This window comes from Notamacropus eugenii, chromosome 1, assembly GCF_028372415.1.
Source record: "Notamacropus eugenii isolate mMacEug1 chromosome 1, mMacEug1.pri_v2, whole genome shotgun sequence".
NCBI classification, from domain to species: Eukaryota; Metazoa; Chordata; class Mammalia; order Diprotodontia; family Macropodidae; genus Notamacropus; species Notamacropus eugenii.
Genome location: NC_092872.1, coordinates 185,875,211 through 185,891,484, shown reverse-complemented (window position 1 = coordinate 185,891,484; position 16,274 = coordinate 185,875,211). Strand labels below are relative to the sequence as shown.

General features: G+C 34.3%; 1 protein-coding gene across 4 annotated transcripts in view; it reads left to right on the top strand.

Annotated features, from left to right (window-relative positions):
• Positions 1-16,274, top strand: part of SORCS1 (sortilin related VPS10 domain containing receptor 1) — a 750,254-nt gene that overhangs the window by 545,830 nt on the left and 188,150 nt on the right. For all 4 annotated transcript variants that reach the window (XM_072621765.1, XM_072621775.1, XM_072621754.1 and 1 more), the window contains exon 6: positions 5,488-5,552. In XM_072621765.1, the coding sequence (XP_072477866.1) occupies positions 5,488-5,552 (65 nt within the window). The remainder of the gene's footprint in view (positions 1-5,487; positions 5,553-16,274) is intronic.

Below are 16,274 nucleotides of genomic sequence, written 5' to 3'. Positions count from 1 at the left end.
GCATGCACTTTCTACAATGCTACCCCTAAGCCCAGCCAAATATGGCTCTAAAAAAATTCTGGAGCTGCAGAACCCATAGAATGACAGAGTGAAGCAAATTTCCAGCCCAAGACAGCCTGGAAGGTCACCGTGAAGAGTCCATCACACTACTCCGGGAGCAGGGCACAGTCCAGCGTGGGTTGTGCCAGCACAGACAGGACCTGAGCAGGCCATGAGGAAATTGAATCTCTTGCACCTGTGGAAGTTTCCAGACTTCAGGACCCTAAAAGGCCAAGGAAAAATTGGAAGGTCAGTGGAAAAAGCCTGTGGAATCAGTGTGGGAGAGTGGAGGGGTCTTCCCCAGCCCCAGGGTGGCAGAGGGGGAAGCGGGCAAAGGAACCTGCTGTAGCAGGGGTAGAGATGGTGACTGTTTCTGGAGCTCTAGGCCTAGAGATTATGGGGGAATCGAGCAGCTGACAGTATACACCCCACCCCCACTGGAAGCAGAGATCTACCTTAACAAAGAACTCAGAAGTCAAGTAAATGGCTTGAGAAATGAGTGAAAACCAAAAAAGGAATCAGACTATAGACTCTTACTTTGGTGACAAGGAAGACCAAAACATGCAAACAGAAGACAACAAAGTCAAAGTTCCCTCATCTAAAGCCTCCAAGAAAATAAGAATTGGTCTCAGGCCATGGAAGAGATCAAAAAGGATTTTGAAAATCAAGTAATAAAAGTAGAGCAAAAATTGGGAAAAGAAATGAGAGTGAAGCAAGAAAATTATGAAAAACAAGTTAACTACTTGGTAAAGGAGATCCCAAAAATGCTGAAGAAAATAACACTGTAAAAAAATAGACTAACCCAAGTAGACAAAAGATATCCAAAAAGCCAATGAAGAGAAGAATGCCCTAAAATGCAGAATTGGCCAGATGGAAAAGGATGTTCAAAAACTCACTGAAGAAAATAATTCCTTTAAGATTAGAATGGAGCAAATGGAATCTAATGACTTTATAAAAAATCAAGAAATTATAAAACAAGACCAAAGGAATGGAAAAAATAACAGACAATGTGAAATATCTCATGAGAAAAACAACTGACCTGCAAAATAGATCAAGGAGAGACAATTTAAAAATTATGGGACTACCTGAATCCATGATCAAAAAAAGAGCCTAGACATCAAGAAATTATCAAGGAAAACTGCCCTGATATTCTAGAACCAGGGGGTAAAATAAATATTGAAAGAATCTACCAATTGCCTCCTGAGACATATACCAAAAGTAAAACTTCTAGGAATATTGTAGCCAAATTCCAGAGCTCCCAGGTTAAGGAGAAAATATTTCAAGCAGTCAGAAAAAAGCAATTCAAGTATCATGGAAATACAATCAGGACAACACAAGATCTAGCACGTTTCTACATTAAGAGATCGCAGGGCTTGGAATATGATATTCCAGAAGTCAGAGGAACTAGAATTAAAACCAAGAATCACCTAAACAGCAAAACTGAGTATAATACTTCAAGGGAAAAAAATGGTCATTCAATGAAATAGAGGACTTTCAAGCATTCTTGGTGAAAAGACCAGAGCTGAATAGAAAATTTGACTTTCAAATGCAAGAATTAAGAGAAGCATGAAAAGGTAAACAGGAAAGAGAAATTATAAGGCACTTACTAAAGTTGAACTGTTTACATTCCTACATGGAAAGATAATATTTAAAACTCTTGAGATTTTTCTCAGTACTAGGGTAGTTGGAGGGATTATATACATATAGACAGAGGGCACAGGGTGAGTCGAATAGGAAGGGATGATATCTAAAAAATAAAATTAGGGGTGAGAGGAATAGATTGGGAGAAGACAGGGAGACATGGAATGGGGCAAATTATCTCTCACAAAAGATGCAAGAAAAAGCTTTTTCAACGAAACGGAAGAGGGGGGAGGCAAGACAGAAAAAGTGAACCTTACTCTCATCACATTTGGCTTAAGGAGGGAATAACGTGCACTCAATTTGCTGTGAAAATCAATCTTACACTACAGGAAAGCAGGGGAGAAGGGGATAAATGGGCTGTTGCGGGGATGATAGAAGGGAAGGCAAATGGGAGGAGGGTGTAATTAGAAGTAAATACTTTTGAGGAGGGATAGGGTCAAAAGAGAGAATAGAATAAATGGGAGGCAGGATAGGACAGAGGGAAATATAGTTAGTCTTTCACAACATGACTTTTATGGAAGTCTTTTGCATAGTTATACATGTATAACACATATTGAATCGTTCACCTTCTCAATGGGGATAAGTGGGGAGGGAGGGAGGAAGAGAAGCTGGAACTCAAAGTTTTAAAAACGAATGTTGAAAATTGTTTTTACTTGCAACTGGGAAATAAGATATACAGGCAATGGGGTATAGAAATCTATCTTGCCCTACAAGAAAATAGGGGGATGGGGATTAGAGAAGGGAGGGGTGTGATAGAAAGGAGGGCAGATTGGAGGAAGGTGTAATCAGAATGTATACTGTCTTGGGGTATAGAGAGAGGGGAGAGATGGGGAGAAAATTTGGAAGTTAAAATCTTGTGGAAATGAATGTTGAAAACTAACAAGAAATGAATTAGAATTTTTTTAAAAAAAGGAACTGCTAACTATGTTACCTTGGATAAGTCACTTCACTTCTAGCACTTTCAATTTTGTCATCTGTAAAATGAAATACATACATATACATACATATATATATATATATATACACACACACATGCATGTATACATCTATAATTTCATAACTGTGGGGAATTCCTCTCATGAGAACTCCTTATGCCTGTTCAGATCACAAATTGACTCTGGCTTCCAGCGTCTTAGGAAATTTCTTGAAGCACATAGATGTTAACTTGACTTGCCCAGAGTCACTTAGCTTTGCAGTTGTTTTTTCATAACTTTTCATGACCTCATTTGGATTTTTCTTGGCAAATATACAGGAATGATTTGACATTTCCTTCTCCAGTTCATTTTATAGTTGAAGAAATTGAGACAAACAGAGTTAAATGACTTACCCAGGGTCACACAGCTATTGAATGTCTGTGGCCAAATCTGAACTCAGGAAGATGAGTCTTGCAGAATCCAGGCTTAGTTCTCTATTTGCTGCACCTCCTACTTGTTTCATCACTTACTTAGTAAGATTAAAAAGCAAATTTTTATGCCTTTAAATTTAGAATTCTATCCACTGAGCCATTACTCCTATTTCAAAGTATTAAATGCTCTTATGTATTAAATAAGACAATTCTTATGAAAATAGTTTGGAAAGTGGAAAACTCTATGAAGTTGGAGTGATGTGACTGTTGTGACTGTGGAGGCATTATTCTAAATCTTACCAAATAGTTCCTATCAGCATGGTGAAATGGATAGAGAGCTTGAGCTGGGTTCAAATTCAATCTCAGACCTTGATAAGTCTGTGAGTCTTAATCTCCTCATATGTAAAATGATGCTGTTGGATTTAATGACCTCCAGCCCCTTCCAGGTATGATCCTATGATAATAAATAAAAGGAGCCCATTTTAATATATCACTTTACAAAGCAATTGCCCACAACAACCTTAAGTGTTAGATGCCTGGTTCAAATCTTATTGCATTAAATAGATGAGGAATTGGAGGCCTGAATAGCTGGTGACTTGTCTGCAGTCATATACCAGTTAAGCCTTGGAGCTGAAACTTGAATTTAATGATGCCATACTACCCCTCAGGAAAGTAGGTTATATTAATTAGAAACCCATTATGTGCAAAGGCATTATGATATGCTCTCCTGGAGGTTGGTGAACAAATTGGTAAACCATAAGCATGGCATATATTTCTTAAAGTTTTTGAGGAGAGCTAAGCCTGTAGGGCTGTGGTTACAGTAAAGGAAGATGCTGAATACTTTATAGTTCTGTATCCCTCCTGAGACTGTGTCGGTCATCTGATGGTAAAAATCTAAATAGATGATATTCAAGTATGAACTTTTCCACATTTTTTTTTTTCCTGAGAGTTAGAGACTACTTTGAGTCAGAGAGTAGACTCTGCATGTGGGAGGCAACACACTAATTAGAAGGCCAGAAGCTATAGATCTGAAAAGTAAGCCAGGAACCCACTGCCTCCCCCTCGAAGCTCTCACATAACAGGAGTTAACTACTGTGCTTATCAGCATGAGGGATGTCAGGCAGACTTCTTTTCTTCTCTGATGTTGATGGATAGCTGAGGTCTTGTCTAGAGAGATCAACAATGGATCCAATCGATTGGCTTTTCTGTGAGTGGAGTCTTAGGAAATAGTCTGTGCCTTTGACCAGCAGTAGCCAGAGCACTGAGGTAAAGTGATAGCACTTTTACAAAAGCTATTTTACTGTCCAACCTGTAACTGGAACAGATTCTAATGATATTAAAGGGTCATACTTTGTCTCCTGCCTGTTTAAGGAAACCACAAACTTTTTTTCTCCATTTATGAAGAACTATTAACTATAGAATGGTTAATATTTCTTCAAGAAAAAAGGAAAAACAAATGAATTGAGAAGTCAAACACTGAAAATGATGTTTTACAAAGAAAATTGTACCACTAAACACTTGGTTTATCTGTCAGGTGACAATGATTAAAAATGTGTGTGTATGGGGGAAGGGGAAGCAGAATGCTCGAAATAGCCCTGGTCATGGACATAGGTAGAGTAACAGATCCTGGCTTTGCCTCTTACATGCTGTGGGCCCTTGGGAAAGTTACTTAAAGACTGAGCCTCATCTCCCTTGTCTGAAAAAAATCAGGTCATAAAATGCATTAATACCTTTCTCAAGTGTGTGTGCGTGTACGTGTGTGTATGTATGCACATGTACAAGGGTACTTTACCATAGACAAAGCAATAGGAAAGTGAATCAGTTAATAGGTAATATAGGGTAGCATTATAAAAACAAGTGTGCAAATAGTGATTGAGAGGCAGGAGACCTGACTTAGATGAAATAACACAAGTTGAGAATGCTCAGAGTAGCGATCATTGCATTCATTTTCAATTTTAAGTCAGTTCAGCAGCGTGGTGGTACAGTGCATTGCGTGCCAGCCCTGGAGTTAAGAACACCTGAGTTCAAATTTATCCTCAGACATTTACTAACTGTGTATCTCTGGGTAATTCACTTAATATTATTTGCCCCAGTTTCCTCATCTGTAAAATGATATGGGGTAAAAAAATGGCAAACTACTCCAGTATTTTTGTTCAGAAAAAAACCCTACATTGGGGTCACAAAAACTGAAATAATTAAAAGTAAAAAAAAATAAAAATAAAAAGACAAAAAAAAGAATCTGGTCCCTCAAGCATTTTATATCCTAGTAAAGTATAACGTGAATATAAATAAGCAAATATGAAATAATCTCTGGAGGGAGAGATGCCTAAAAGCTTGGAGTACTAGAGGAAAAATAAAAGCTTTCCATTGAAAGAAATCTAAGCTAAAGATTCTAAGAGGTAGATGGAGGTATGGGACAATTTCAATTGTTTCAAGTTCATGTCTATGTATCTCCCTTTCAGGTCAGTGATGAGGTCAAACAGGGAGCCAGACCTTGTGCATCTGGAGGCCAGGACTGTGGATGGTCGTAAGTACCCCAAAATATACTATTGTATTATTTGAATCAGCCAGTTTGGGGGAAATTGTGGTTTTAACATTTTAACTTGCTGGAGCATGAATATTTTTTCTCATCTTTTCAAATCCTGATTTTTCTTGTGATAGTAGGGCGTCAATTTAGCTACCTCTACTCCTACTCACTTAGTGAACAAGTTTCTTGGGCAGTAGAGACAACTAAACGCATGGAGTTATATAAGTTATCTGAGTGTTAGTAACTCAGGCTCACAGAAGGTTTCGCTTTGATGCATGCATTTTACATTACACAAAATAAGTTTTTCTACCAGCCTTCTTAATTCAGTAAACAGTGGACCATTCAATGCCCAGTTTTCCTTTGTAGGGATTCAGAAGATTTTTTTTTCTTCTCTTTCTCCTCTCTGCCTCTTGCTTTTCATCTGATACATTATCTCTAATGTTCTTTTTCTGAAGTGAACTAGGAAAGGAGCAACAAGAAATGAGGTTCTAGGAGGAAAAAAGAAAGAAAGGAAGGAAGAAAGGAAGGAAGGAAAGAAGGAAGGGAGGGAGAAAGGAAGGAAAGAAGGAAGGAAGGAAAGAAGGAAGGAAGGTAGGAAGAAGAGACAAGAGGGGGAGGGGTAGTGGAAAGAACACTGGCCTTGAAGACAGAAGACTTAGGTTTGAGGCTAGCTACTATCACTAACTTGCTGTGTGATATGATATTTATTTAACTTCTCTGATCTTCAGTTTCCTAATCTATGAAATGGAGATTGTAATAATATGTCGATTACTTAACTGATAGGCTTCTAAATAAACAACTGTGTAAACATGAGCTATTTTTATAAGTTCAGTCCATTTTGCCATATCAGCAGAAGGAAGGAGAGAAAGGTATGGTAAAGAGGAAGATAAAGGAATGGTTGTAACTGATGCTTTAAAGTGCAGTGATCTAGTATGCTTAAATCTTGGTCCAATGGTGTTTTTTGCAAGTTGTGAGAAGTTCTTTGCCTCATAAGATCAGATTTAAGATACCCATAGTCAAAGGAAAGGGTCTGCCAGTTTATCTATTGTTATGATTTGCTAAGCTACTAAGGAAAGAGGAAACCAGCATGTCCCTGCCCTGTAGCATTTTATATTCTAATGAAGTACTGATGAGACCTTGGGTAAGTCACATAGTTTCATTTGTAAAATGAGGATGTTGGACTCGATGGGTGTTCAAGTGTCTTGCAGCTCAAAATCTGTGATCCTGTGGTGGGGGTGGGGAGTGGGGGGGGGAGGGGGAAGAGTAGGTATGTTGTTCTTATACACTTTCTACTTTCCACACGTTTCAATACTGTATGCATATACTTTGTATATTTATAGATGAAGGCTCACTTTTCTCTCTTGGGGAGTAGATTTGTTCTCTGGCAAATTCAGATTGAGGTAACCTGGATTCTTTGTGGAATGCTCATATGTTTGGATCTCCTTATCCTGGTTTAAAGAGGAGAAAACTAAGAATTTTTATGGCTATGTTTTTGGAATCAGGGAAACGAAGGATTTTTGAAATAGTGCCCTCTCCTGCCCTGCATGCTATTGTTTTTCTCCATTTGAAGTCTGTGTCATATGCCTATATTGTCCCCATCTTATATCTTGTATGGATTTTCGTTACCTTGCAGTGGATGCACTTAGTATGATTCTCACATGTTATCACATAATAGACACAGTATCCAGTTTTCTTTTGTGTGGTTTATGAAAGCTCCATAAGTTTTACTGGTATAAATGTTCTCCTCATACCACAGAAGGAAATTTTAACGAATTTGAGAGTTGGAAGAATCATGTGCTTTAGAGTCAGAAGATGGAGAAATGAATGCTGGGTTCAAAGCCAGAGGACCTGGGTTTAAATCCCAATTCTGCCTTGATATTTGGGTCAACTTGAACAAGTCATTTAACCACTCTAGGTCTCATTGTCTTCAAGTGTATAATAAAAACATTAAACTAGATACTCCTACGACCTATAATGCTCCCCAACTTTAAATCTATGACCTTGTGAAATCCATTAATTTTATTTTATTCCATTAATATATTTTGTTTTTAATTTACATTCAACATTTCAAATACATCCTTTCTTTCACTAGCAAGTGTATTTTTTCTTGTAAAAAAAGGAAATAAATAGAATTAAGTAAAGTTGACTGATACATGGACCTCATCTGACTACACATGCAACATTACAGATGTGTAATCACTCTCCATTTTAATGAGAAGAAAGTAATATGTTTCCCAAGTCCCTCTTCCCCCACCAAGACTGGTCATTTTCATTGTACATGTTAAGCTAATGAGTCTCTTAATTTACGCTGTGTTTGCTTGGTCCTGCTTGTTTCACAGTTGTTACTTTGCATTATATATATATATATATACTTTATACAAATCTTCCTGTGTTTCTCTGAATTTCTCATATTCATCATTTCTTAGAGTACAACAATATACTATTAAATTAATTTACCAAAATTTGTTTCATTATCATCCATTTGATTGATATCTACTTTGTTTCTGCTTATTTTTTTCTACTGTACCTCACCCCTCTCCAGGCTAAAGATCCATAAAAAATTCTAAATATTCTCCCCATCCAAAATAATCTCTCCCTCACGAAGGCACTAGTGGGCAGTTTAGAAGTTTGCAGTGATCACTGTTCACCACCAAAGGAATGGTTATAGTTAAGAGTTGAAAAAGGCAAGAGTCTTTTCAAATGAGTGCAAACCCAAGTGGAAAGATCAAGATTATGAGCAATTCCATTGGTATATCCTTGTTTTAGATTACAGGAAAAAAAAAAGTAAGGGAGATCAAATTTTATGTATTAACTTTGTCTCAGAAATAAGAGTCTACTGAATCTGACAGTTTCATGACAGGTCAGGCTCTTTAGCATCTAAGACTTTCTTCATTTACCTTGCAACCTTCAATGAACCCTTTTCAGAAGGGCAACAATTTATATTATTTCTCAAAGCAATGAAAGTCAGCATCAGCACAAAAGACCTACAGGAATGCTTGCAGACATAAAACAGCCATATATGGACTTTAGGAAGTGATTTAGATATGCCATAGAGAGATGACTTTAATGTCAACAAGATCTGGGTTCAAGTTACGCTTCTGACTCGTGGTTTCTTTGTCTTGGGAAAGTCACTTAATCCTCGCAGTATATATACACTCATAGCACTCTAAAGTTATAAATTTCAGGGTAATTGCGGATTCTTATTGCTAGAGGCAATATAATTTCATTTCACAAGTCTAGGAATGTTTTATATTTGTGTTAATAATTTATACTTCAATTTTTGAGAAATGTTTATGGATATATATTTATACTATATATTGGATAATTATTCTTCATCTTATTTGTTTATATGAATTGCACATATACATATATGCACACACATATATATGGATATATATGTATATACACATGTATGCTTGTATATGCATATATTCATATACATGTATATATATATGCACATGTGTATATATGTGTATCTATATATTATTATACTTTTTCAGTTATATTTGATATATTGATTCCCTTTTCCTGTTTTGGCAATATTTTGCTTTCGATTAAGGAAAATCAACTTAAGACAATCAAAAGTTGTTTCTGTTGTTGGTGGTTTTGAATTCCCTCTATCCTTTGTTTGGGTAAGTATTTTTTCTCAAATCATAGTTATGAGGGACACTTCCTCTCATTTTCCCCTAACTTTTTTTAATGATGTGATCTTTCATATTTATGTCAGGTGTCCATCCGCAACTTTTTGTTCGATATCATGCAAGATGTTGCCATAAATTCAGTTTTTGCCAAACTCCTTTCCACTTTTTTGACCAGATCTTGCTGAACCGTTTCTTAAGTGGCTTGTATTCTTGATTTTGAAAATAACAACAGCACTGCAATAATGGACTAAATTGTTTCTTATTATTCTTCATATACTTTTTTATTTGTAAACTAATAGCAGAGATTGATAATTACTTATTTATAATATAGTTTGACGTCTGGAAGTGGCATTAATTGTTATTTTTCTGTTAAATTTTTCTGTTTTTTTTTTTCCCCTACAAGTTTATTTTGTTATAATTTTTTTCTGGTTCACTAAAATGGCCTCAAATACTTTAATCAATGCCAAAAAAGATCTGTAAATCAACTTAGGTAGAACTGTCATTTTTTTATATTGGTAGAAGTCAATCAAAATTGATAGTTTCGTTGTTTGTCTCTATTCATTACTGTAAGGAATATTTTTATCATTGTATTTGTACATAATGTAGACTAATATGCACTTTACATATTTGGAAGTTACTTTGAATGGTATTTTTCTTTTAGTTGATTCTGTTTTTATTATGTTTTTGTATTGTTTTGTATCCTGATACCTTATCAAAATTAATAATTATATTATTTTGATCTATTGACGATTCTTAGTAGTTTTCCAAATCAGTCAACATTTCATCTACAAGTACAGATTTTTTGTTTCCTCTTTTTCTTGTGAGGGAATGGTGAGAATTGTGTGAACCTGATTCTATACTGTTAACTGCTCTGAATCTAGTTCAGATCCCCTTCTATTTTGCCGTGGATCTAGTCCAGTTTCTGTCCTATGAGAAAAGTTTATTCAATTATGGGAATTGTGAGAAAATTTTGTTGTGTTGCTTGGACCATGGCACGTTTCATTGGGAAGTTGGATCACATCTGCCTGTTGTTTAAAGACATTGAACTAAGGACGTAGGTTATATGTTGGCAGAAACCCAGTCAAATTCAAAGATTTATGTCAATCTTTTTCTCATATCTGTATATTTCGAGAAACCCATATGTCTTATATGAAAATTGACCCTGTAATGGTCAATCAGTTACTATTTCCTTGTCCCTTTGATTAAATACAGACACTTAAGGGAGAGTGAGACACTCCTTTTTCTAATTTTAGGGAGCTATACCAGTTTGTTCTCCCCCTTCCAACTCAGAAAGCCCTAATATTTTCTTCAACTAGAAATTCAGATTACATGATCTTGTATCCTGGTTTTTATTCTGTTTTTTTTTTTTAATTTTAATATATTAAAATCTTTCTCCCCTTCATTTGAGATCCAATGCCAAACTGAGGAGTCCTATTTCCAATTTGTTATGCAATTGACATGCATTGCTCAATAAATTGATATGTTCAGAAGCTTTGCTTCCTCAGTTATTTCAGGTTTTACCCATTGCACTTACCAGTGTTTATACCATTTCTTTCTCCTGTCTCCTTCTTATTACTAGCATTACCAGAAGTGCCAAAAAAATAAGAAGAGAGGGAATCATTGTATTTTTGAGAATGTTGTTATTATTTTAAATAATGATAAATTTGGTTTTAGTTATTAGAATGTTATTATCTTAAAATGGCCTTTCTCTAAATGAATATTTCAGGGTTTTTAGGATAGATTAATGGTAAATTTCTAAAGCCTTTTGTGTATCTAATTGTATAATAGTTTGGTCCTGTCTTTGTTTCTAATAGAATTAATCATATTTATTATTTTCCTGTAATTGTAAAAAAAAACAATTATCACTGGTGTAAATTCGGTTTTGTTATGGTGAATAATTTTTATTATATTTTTATAGTGCTTTTATTAATATTTTATTTTTAAAATTTGAATAAAAAATCTTCAGTAATATTGATCTCTAGTTCTCTTTCTCTGATTTATCCTTCTTCGTTTTAAATATTAAGGCAATATTTGTCTAATGAAAGAGATTTTTAGAGTGTTTTCTCAGTTTCTGAGAAAAAATTGTGTAGTGTAGTTATAAATTGCTCTTTAAACTTTTGATGTAATTTTTCCATAAATCCATCTGTACCAAGGGCTTGTTTTGCTCCTTTGGTAGTTGCTTTATGATCCTTCAATTTTCATTTTAGGAGATGGGATAATGAAGATTAGAATTTCATGTTTTGTTATTTTGGGTAATTTATATTTTTATAGATAATCGTTTTTCTTCAAGTTTTCTGCCCTGCTACTGTATAATGATATTTAATGGTTCTGGATAACATTTTCATTTCCTTTTCTGGTTTTTTTTTTTTTTTATGAATTAATCTCATTCACATTTTATTTTGGTAATCTCATTTTCCTTCTTTATCAGATTAGCTAAAAGTTTATGGATTTTTAAAGTCTTTGCAGTGAATCATTTAGTTTTATTTATCAGTTCTATAGCATTTTTATTCCTATTGTTTCTATTTCTCTAACTTTCAGTAGTTCCCTTTTTCTACTTTTTTTTTTAATATACTGATTCTATGGCTTTAAAATTGCATTCTCAGGTCATTAATTCACTCTTTTTTCAATCTTATTAATGCATCTTTTCAGAAATATGGTTTTTCCTCTGAGAGATTCTTTAGCTACATCTCTAGTATTGTGGTATATTTTCTCATTATCATTCTCTTGCATATAGTTCTTTTAAAAATTATTATTGACATCATTTGTTTTTAATAAAGCAATACTTTTCCCCAGTATGCCTCCTTTTCTCCCCTTCAAAAGAACCACCTCATGTATAACAAATAATATTCTTCAAGATATAAAGAAGAGAAAAAATGAGTAAGACTGATCAATGCAATTAAATATATACATATATGTATATTTCCCATCTCTACCGAAGTGTGTGGTGAAATGTCTTTGCATATATCTTTTCTGTAGCCATTCTTGTCCTATGAATTTTTCAGCATCACCTTTTGATTGTTTTGTGGTTGTTTTTTCCACTTACATTATTATAAACTTTGTGTATTTTGTTTTCTTGGCTCCATTTACTTCACTCTGCATCAGATAATGACATTTCCAAGTTTTATTTCTTAAGTGTACAAAAACATTTCATTACATTAATTTATCATATTTTATTTAGCCATTACCTTCTCAATGAGTGTCTTCTTTGTTCCCAGTTCTTTACTATCATGATAACTACTGCTGTAAATATTTTGCACCATATGGGGACCTTTTTCTTATCAATGAACTCTTTGTGGGTATAATCCTCATGGAAGAATCTCAGAATCAAAAGTTATGGATTCTTTAGTCACTTTATTTTTATAATTTCAAATTGCTTTCCAAAATGTTTGTCCTTATTGGCAGCTCCACCAACAATGTTCTAGTGTACTTCTCTCCCTCCATTTCATATAACTCTTAATTGTTTCAATGGTTTATTCTTTGATATAGTCATTTTTCTAAACATCACTATTAATTCTCCTTTTATGTATGTACTTTAGCTTGTGTTCTCTGTCATTTATTTTTATTGTGTTATGGTCTATGGTGGATGTTTTAATATTTCAACTCAGGTTATCAACATTGATTAAGCATCTATTGGTACTGTACTAAATACTAGGGATACAAAAAAGACCTTTTATATTTATTTATAACTTCTTTGGAAGTTGAAATGTTTTATTTTTATAAAGGTATCATGTTATTCTGAGAAATAAGTATTTTTAAAATATTTTCTCAAGTAATATTTGTTACCTTTTCTAGCTTTATAAGGTATTTTTGACAATTATTTTAAATATTTCAGAAATTATTCAGATCTAATTTTCCAGCTATCCATTTTCAAATATTCCCTTTTATTTGTCCTTTTGTAAGACTGTCTAGTTCTGAGAAATAAATTCTATATCATTATTTGCTGTACCTTTTTTTCTTTTACAAATTATCTTTTTCATTATGAATTGGAACACTTTATAATTTAGTGTGTGTCAAAAAGATTTTTTTCATTGTTGTACTTTTTAGCATATTGTAGCTTCTGTTTAACTCGATTAATATTGTTTTATTTTTCTCCAATAATATGATTATATTCTCTGCTTTTTGCAGTCAACTAATGCATAATACATTTTTGTCCCAGTCTTTCATTTTCATTCCATATGTACCTTTTAAAAAGTATGTTTTGTATATGCAGAACATTAGTGGGTTTCGTTTTTTTATTCATTTTGTAATTGTTTCTCTTTTCATTGGATTTTAATCCATTCACATTAAAGTTATTACTGCTAGATTTATATTTTCCTCCATTTACATCTTATGTGTGTATATGTATTTTTTAAAACCTCTTTAGTCATTTAAGTTAATAATATGTCTCAGTAATGAGTTTTGCCTACATCAATCTAATGTTAATCTCTTCCCACTATCTCTTTTCTTCTCCTTTTCCCTCTACTGCTAGTCATCCCAATCCTAAATCCCTTAAATTGATATAAAACCTTCTTTTCTCCCTACTTTCATGCCTTCTCCCTCCTTCCCTCCTTCCCTCCCTCCCTCCCTCCTTCCCTTCTTTCCTTCCTTTTTTCCTTCCTCTATTTGTCCACCATCTTTTGACTCTTTCATTTCTCCAACCAGGAAAATGTATATCAAAATCCATGCAGCCCCATCTCCTGAAGTAATTCTTATGTGACAAGTTTTCTAATGATTTGTGTTTATTTTGTCCTCCTCTGAATTCTTATGAAATATTTTCTTTCATGGCTTATACTCTTACATGTACCTACCCTATGTGCATGTGCTCTCTCTCTCTCCTTTATATGTATATATGTATATGTATGTGCGTGTATCTTTGTGTTTGTATATATGATCTTTTAGACGATCTTTTTTATTTTCCCTCCTCCATCCTGTTTGTATACTAATGTACTTATAGATTATAACCCTTCCTCTCCTCTTCCTTTGTATTTTATGTTATTTTGACTAGAGCCTGCTGCTGGACTTCACTCATAGAAATAACCATTAATGAAAGAAGTAATGTTTTGTAGTGGGGTTTGTTTTATATTTTGAATAATGAGACCTGATCCTAGCTCTTGCCCTTAGCTTGATTCCTCCCTGTTCCTTTGACCAATTTATTTTGTCATTCTTTCCTCTATATTCTATCTGCTGCTTGACTCAAAGTCTGATTTATGCCTTTTCTTCAGAGGTGATGCAATCCTTGGGAGCCTAACCTTTGTTCAGATAAGTTTATCTACTCTTCTGTTCTTTTTCCTTGATAATAAGCCTCCTTCCTATCATCAAAAAATAGATCTTTTCTCTCAATGTAAATGTTCTTTAATGACCCAATTTAATTTTTCCTTTTGAGATGAGACCTATCATTTATCTCTAGCCTCCATCTTAAAACCTTACCCATATTGCTCTGTCTCGATTTTTCCTTATTTCCCTGATTGCTCATACTTGTTTAAATTATTATCCTTTCTTAACTTATCCATGCTGCCTCTTGTTGCCCTTTTCCCCTGCTTAAATGACTTATGCCCTATCACAAAAGATATCAATTCACTTGTTGGGGAGTATGGAACTTAGTTGATATTAATCCCACTCTTTCTCCTTACCTTTTCTTGGCTTTTAAATTAAAATATGTAGTCTCTTACATCCTTTTTCCCCCTTTATTTGTTTCTTTATTCTTCAAACCACTTTATTTTTCTAAATATTAGCACAGGAAAATGTAAAAATTCATTTCATTTCTTACTCTTTTTCTTAGTAATTGTACTTAACTTTCTTTGGAGCTTTTTGTTGGATTTTTTTTGCAAGTTAAGTTTTCTGATCACTTCTCTTTGTTTTGCGTAAGTGCCAGAAATGCCTATTGTTTAAGGAATATCTACCATTGTCACTGGCTATTAATTCCAGACTTGCTGTATATGACATTTTAGGTTGAAACTTGAAATTCATTGCTTGTTGGAGTATATGCTCTCCTTTGTTATAGCAGTGGAGTAATCCTGGGTCATTCAAATTGAGATTCCCTAATGATCAATTTCATCTCTGTTGGTCACCTACAAAATATGTTTGCTTGTTTGCACTGAAATTCTGAAACTTCAACACTAATATATACCTTTAAATTTCAAGCATAGACTTTTTTTTCTTCTAGTGATGAGCAATGGATTCAGTCAGTCAGTACTTAGTTTTCTTTATTTTAAAATTATGGGTAGTGTTCTTATTTTTTTCCTCTACAATATTGTGTTAATGTTTTTTTGTTTTTTTTAATGTCATGTATTTTTTTTTTCTGGAAGGCCTACAACCCTAAAGTTATCTGAATGCATGCTTCCTGTTTTCAATTTCTCTCCCTTTGGCTTATTTCAAATTCAGAGGGCCAGGAGTGAGTTGCCACCCTTCTCCTCCCTGTTTCCCCTCCTCTCCCCCCTCTCCCCTCAGTTCTTCACTACTTGCTTGAGAAATTTCTTCTAGTATTTATAGTGTGCAAAGGATTTCTATTCTGTGTCTTCTGATATGTAATACAAATATCTGAATATTCCAAGAACACAGGTCCCTCCCTCCTAATGATGTGCAGGGCCTTCTCAACCCAGTCATATTCTTTCCTCATTTGGCACAGAGATTGTTAATACATGACTGTCTCTGCCCGCTCAGATTGCATCAAGCATGAAACATACAACTTCAAATTGTATTTATTTTATTTTCTGCAAACGTAGCATCTTCAGAAACTAACCATGGGTGGAAATCTAATAAAAGGATTTAATTTGAAAATTTAACCCTGTCAACATCAACTCAGAACCCTCCTCTCAAATTATCTACCCATTGAAATATGGAATCTAGAGGTATTTAATGAACACTTGTTGAAATGAATTGAATCTCAGCATAATACTTGACTGTGTTAAAAAAAAAGAATAAAGATAATTTCATCCTCACAATATATCTATCTCCCTACCTCCCACCCAGGAAACAGATCAGCAGTTTAGTAGCTGGCTCCAGATGAAGGAGAAAGAGCAAAAAAAAAAAAAAAAAAAGCAGCAGTGAAGGAGAGAGCAGAGATTTCAGAAAACGAAGGTGTTAGTAGATGCAGTTGGCAGGA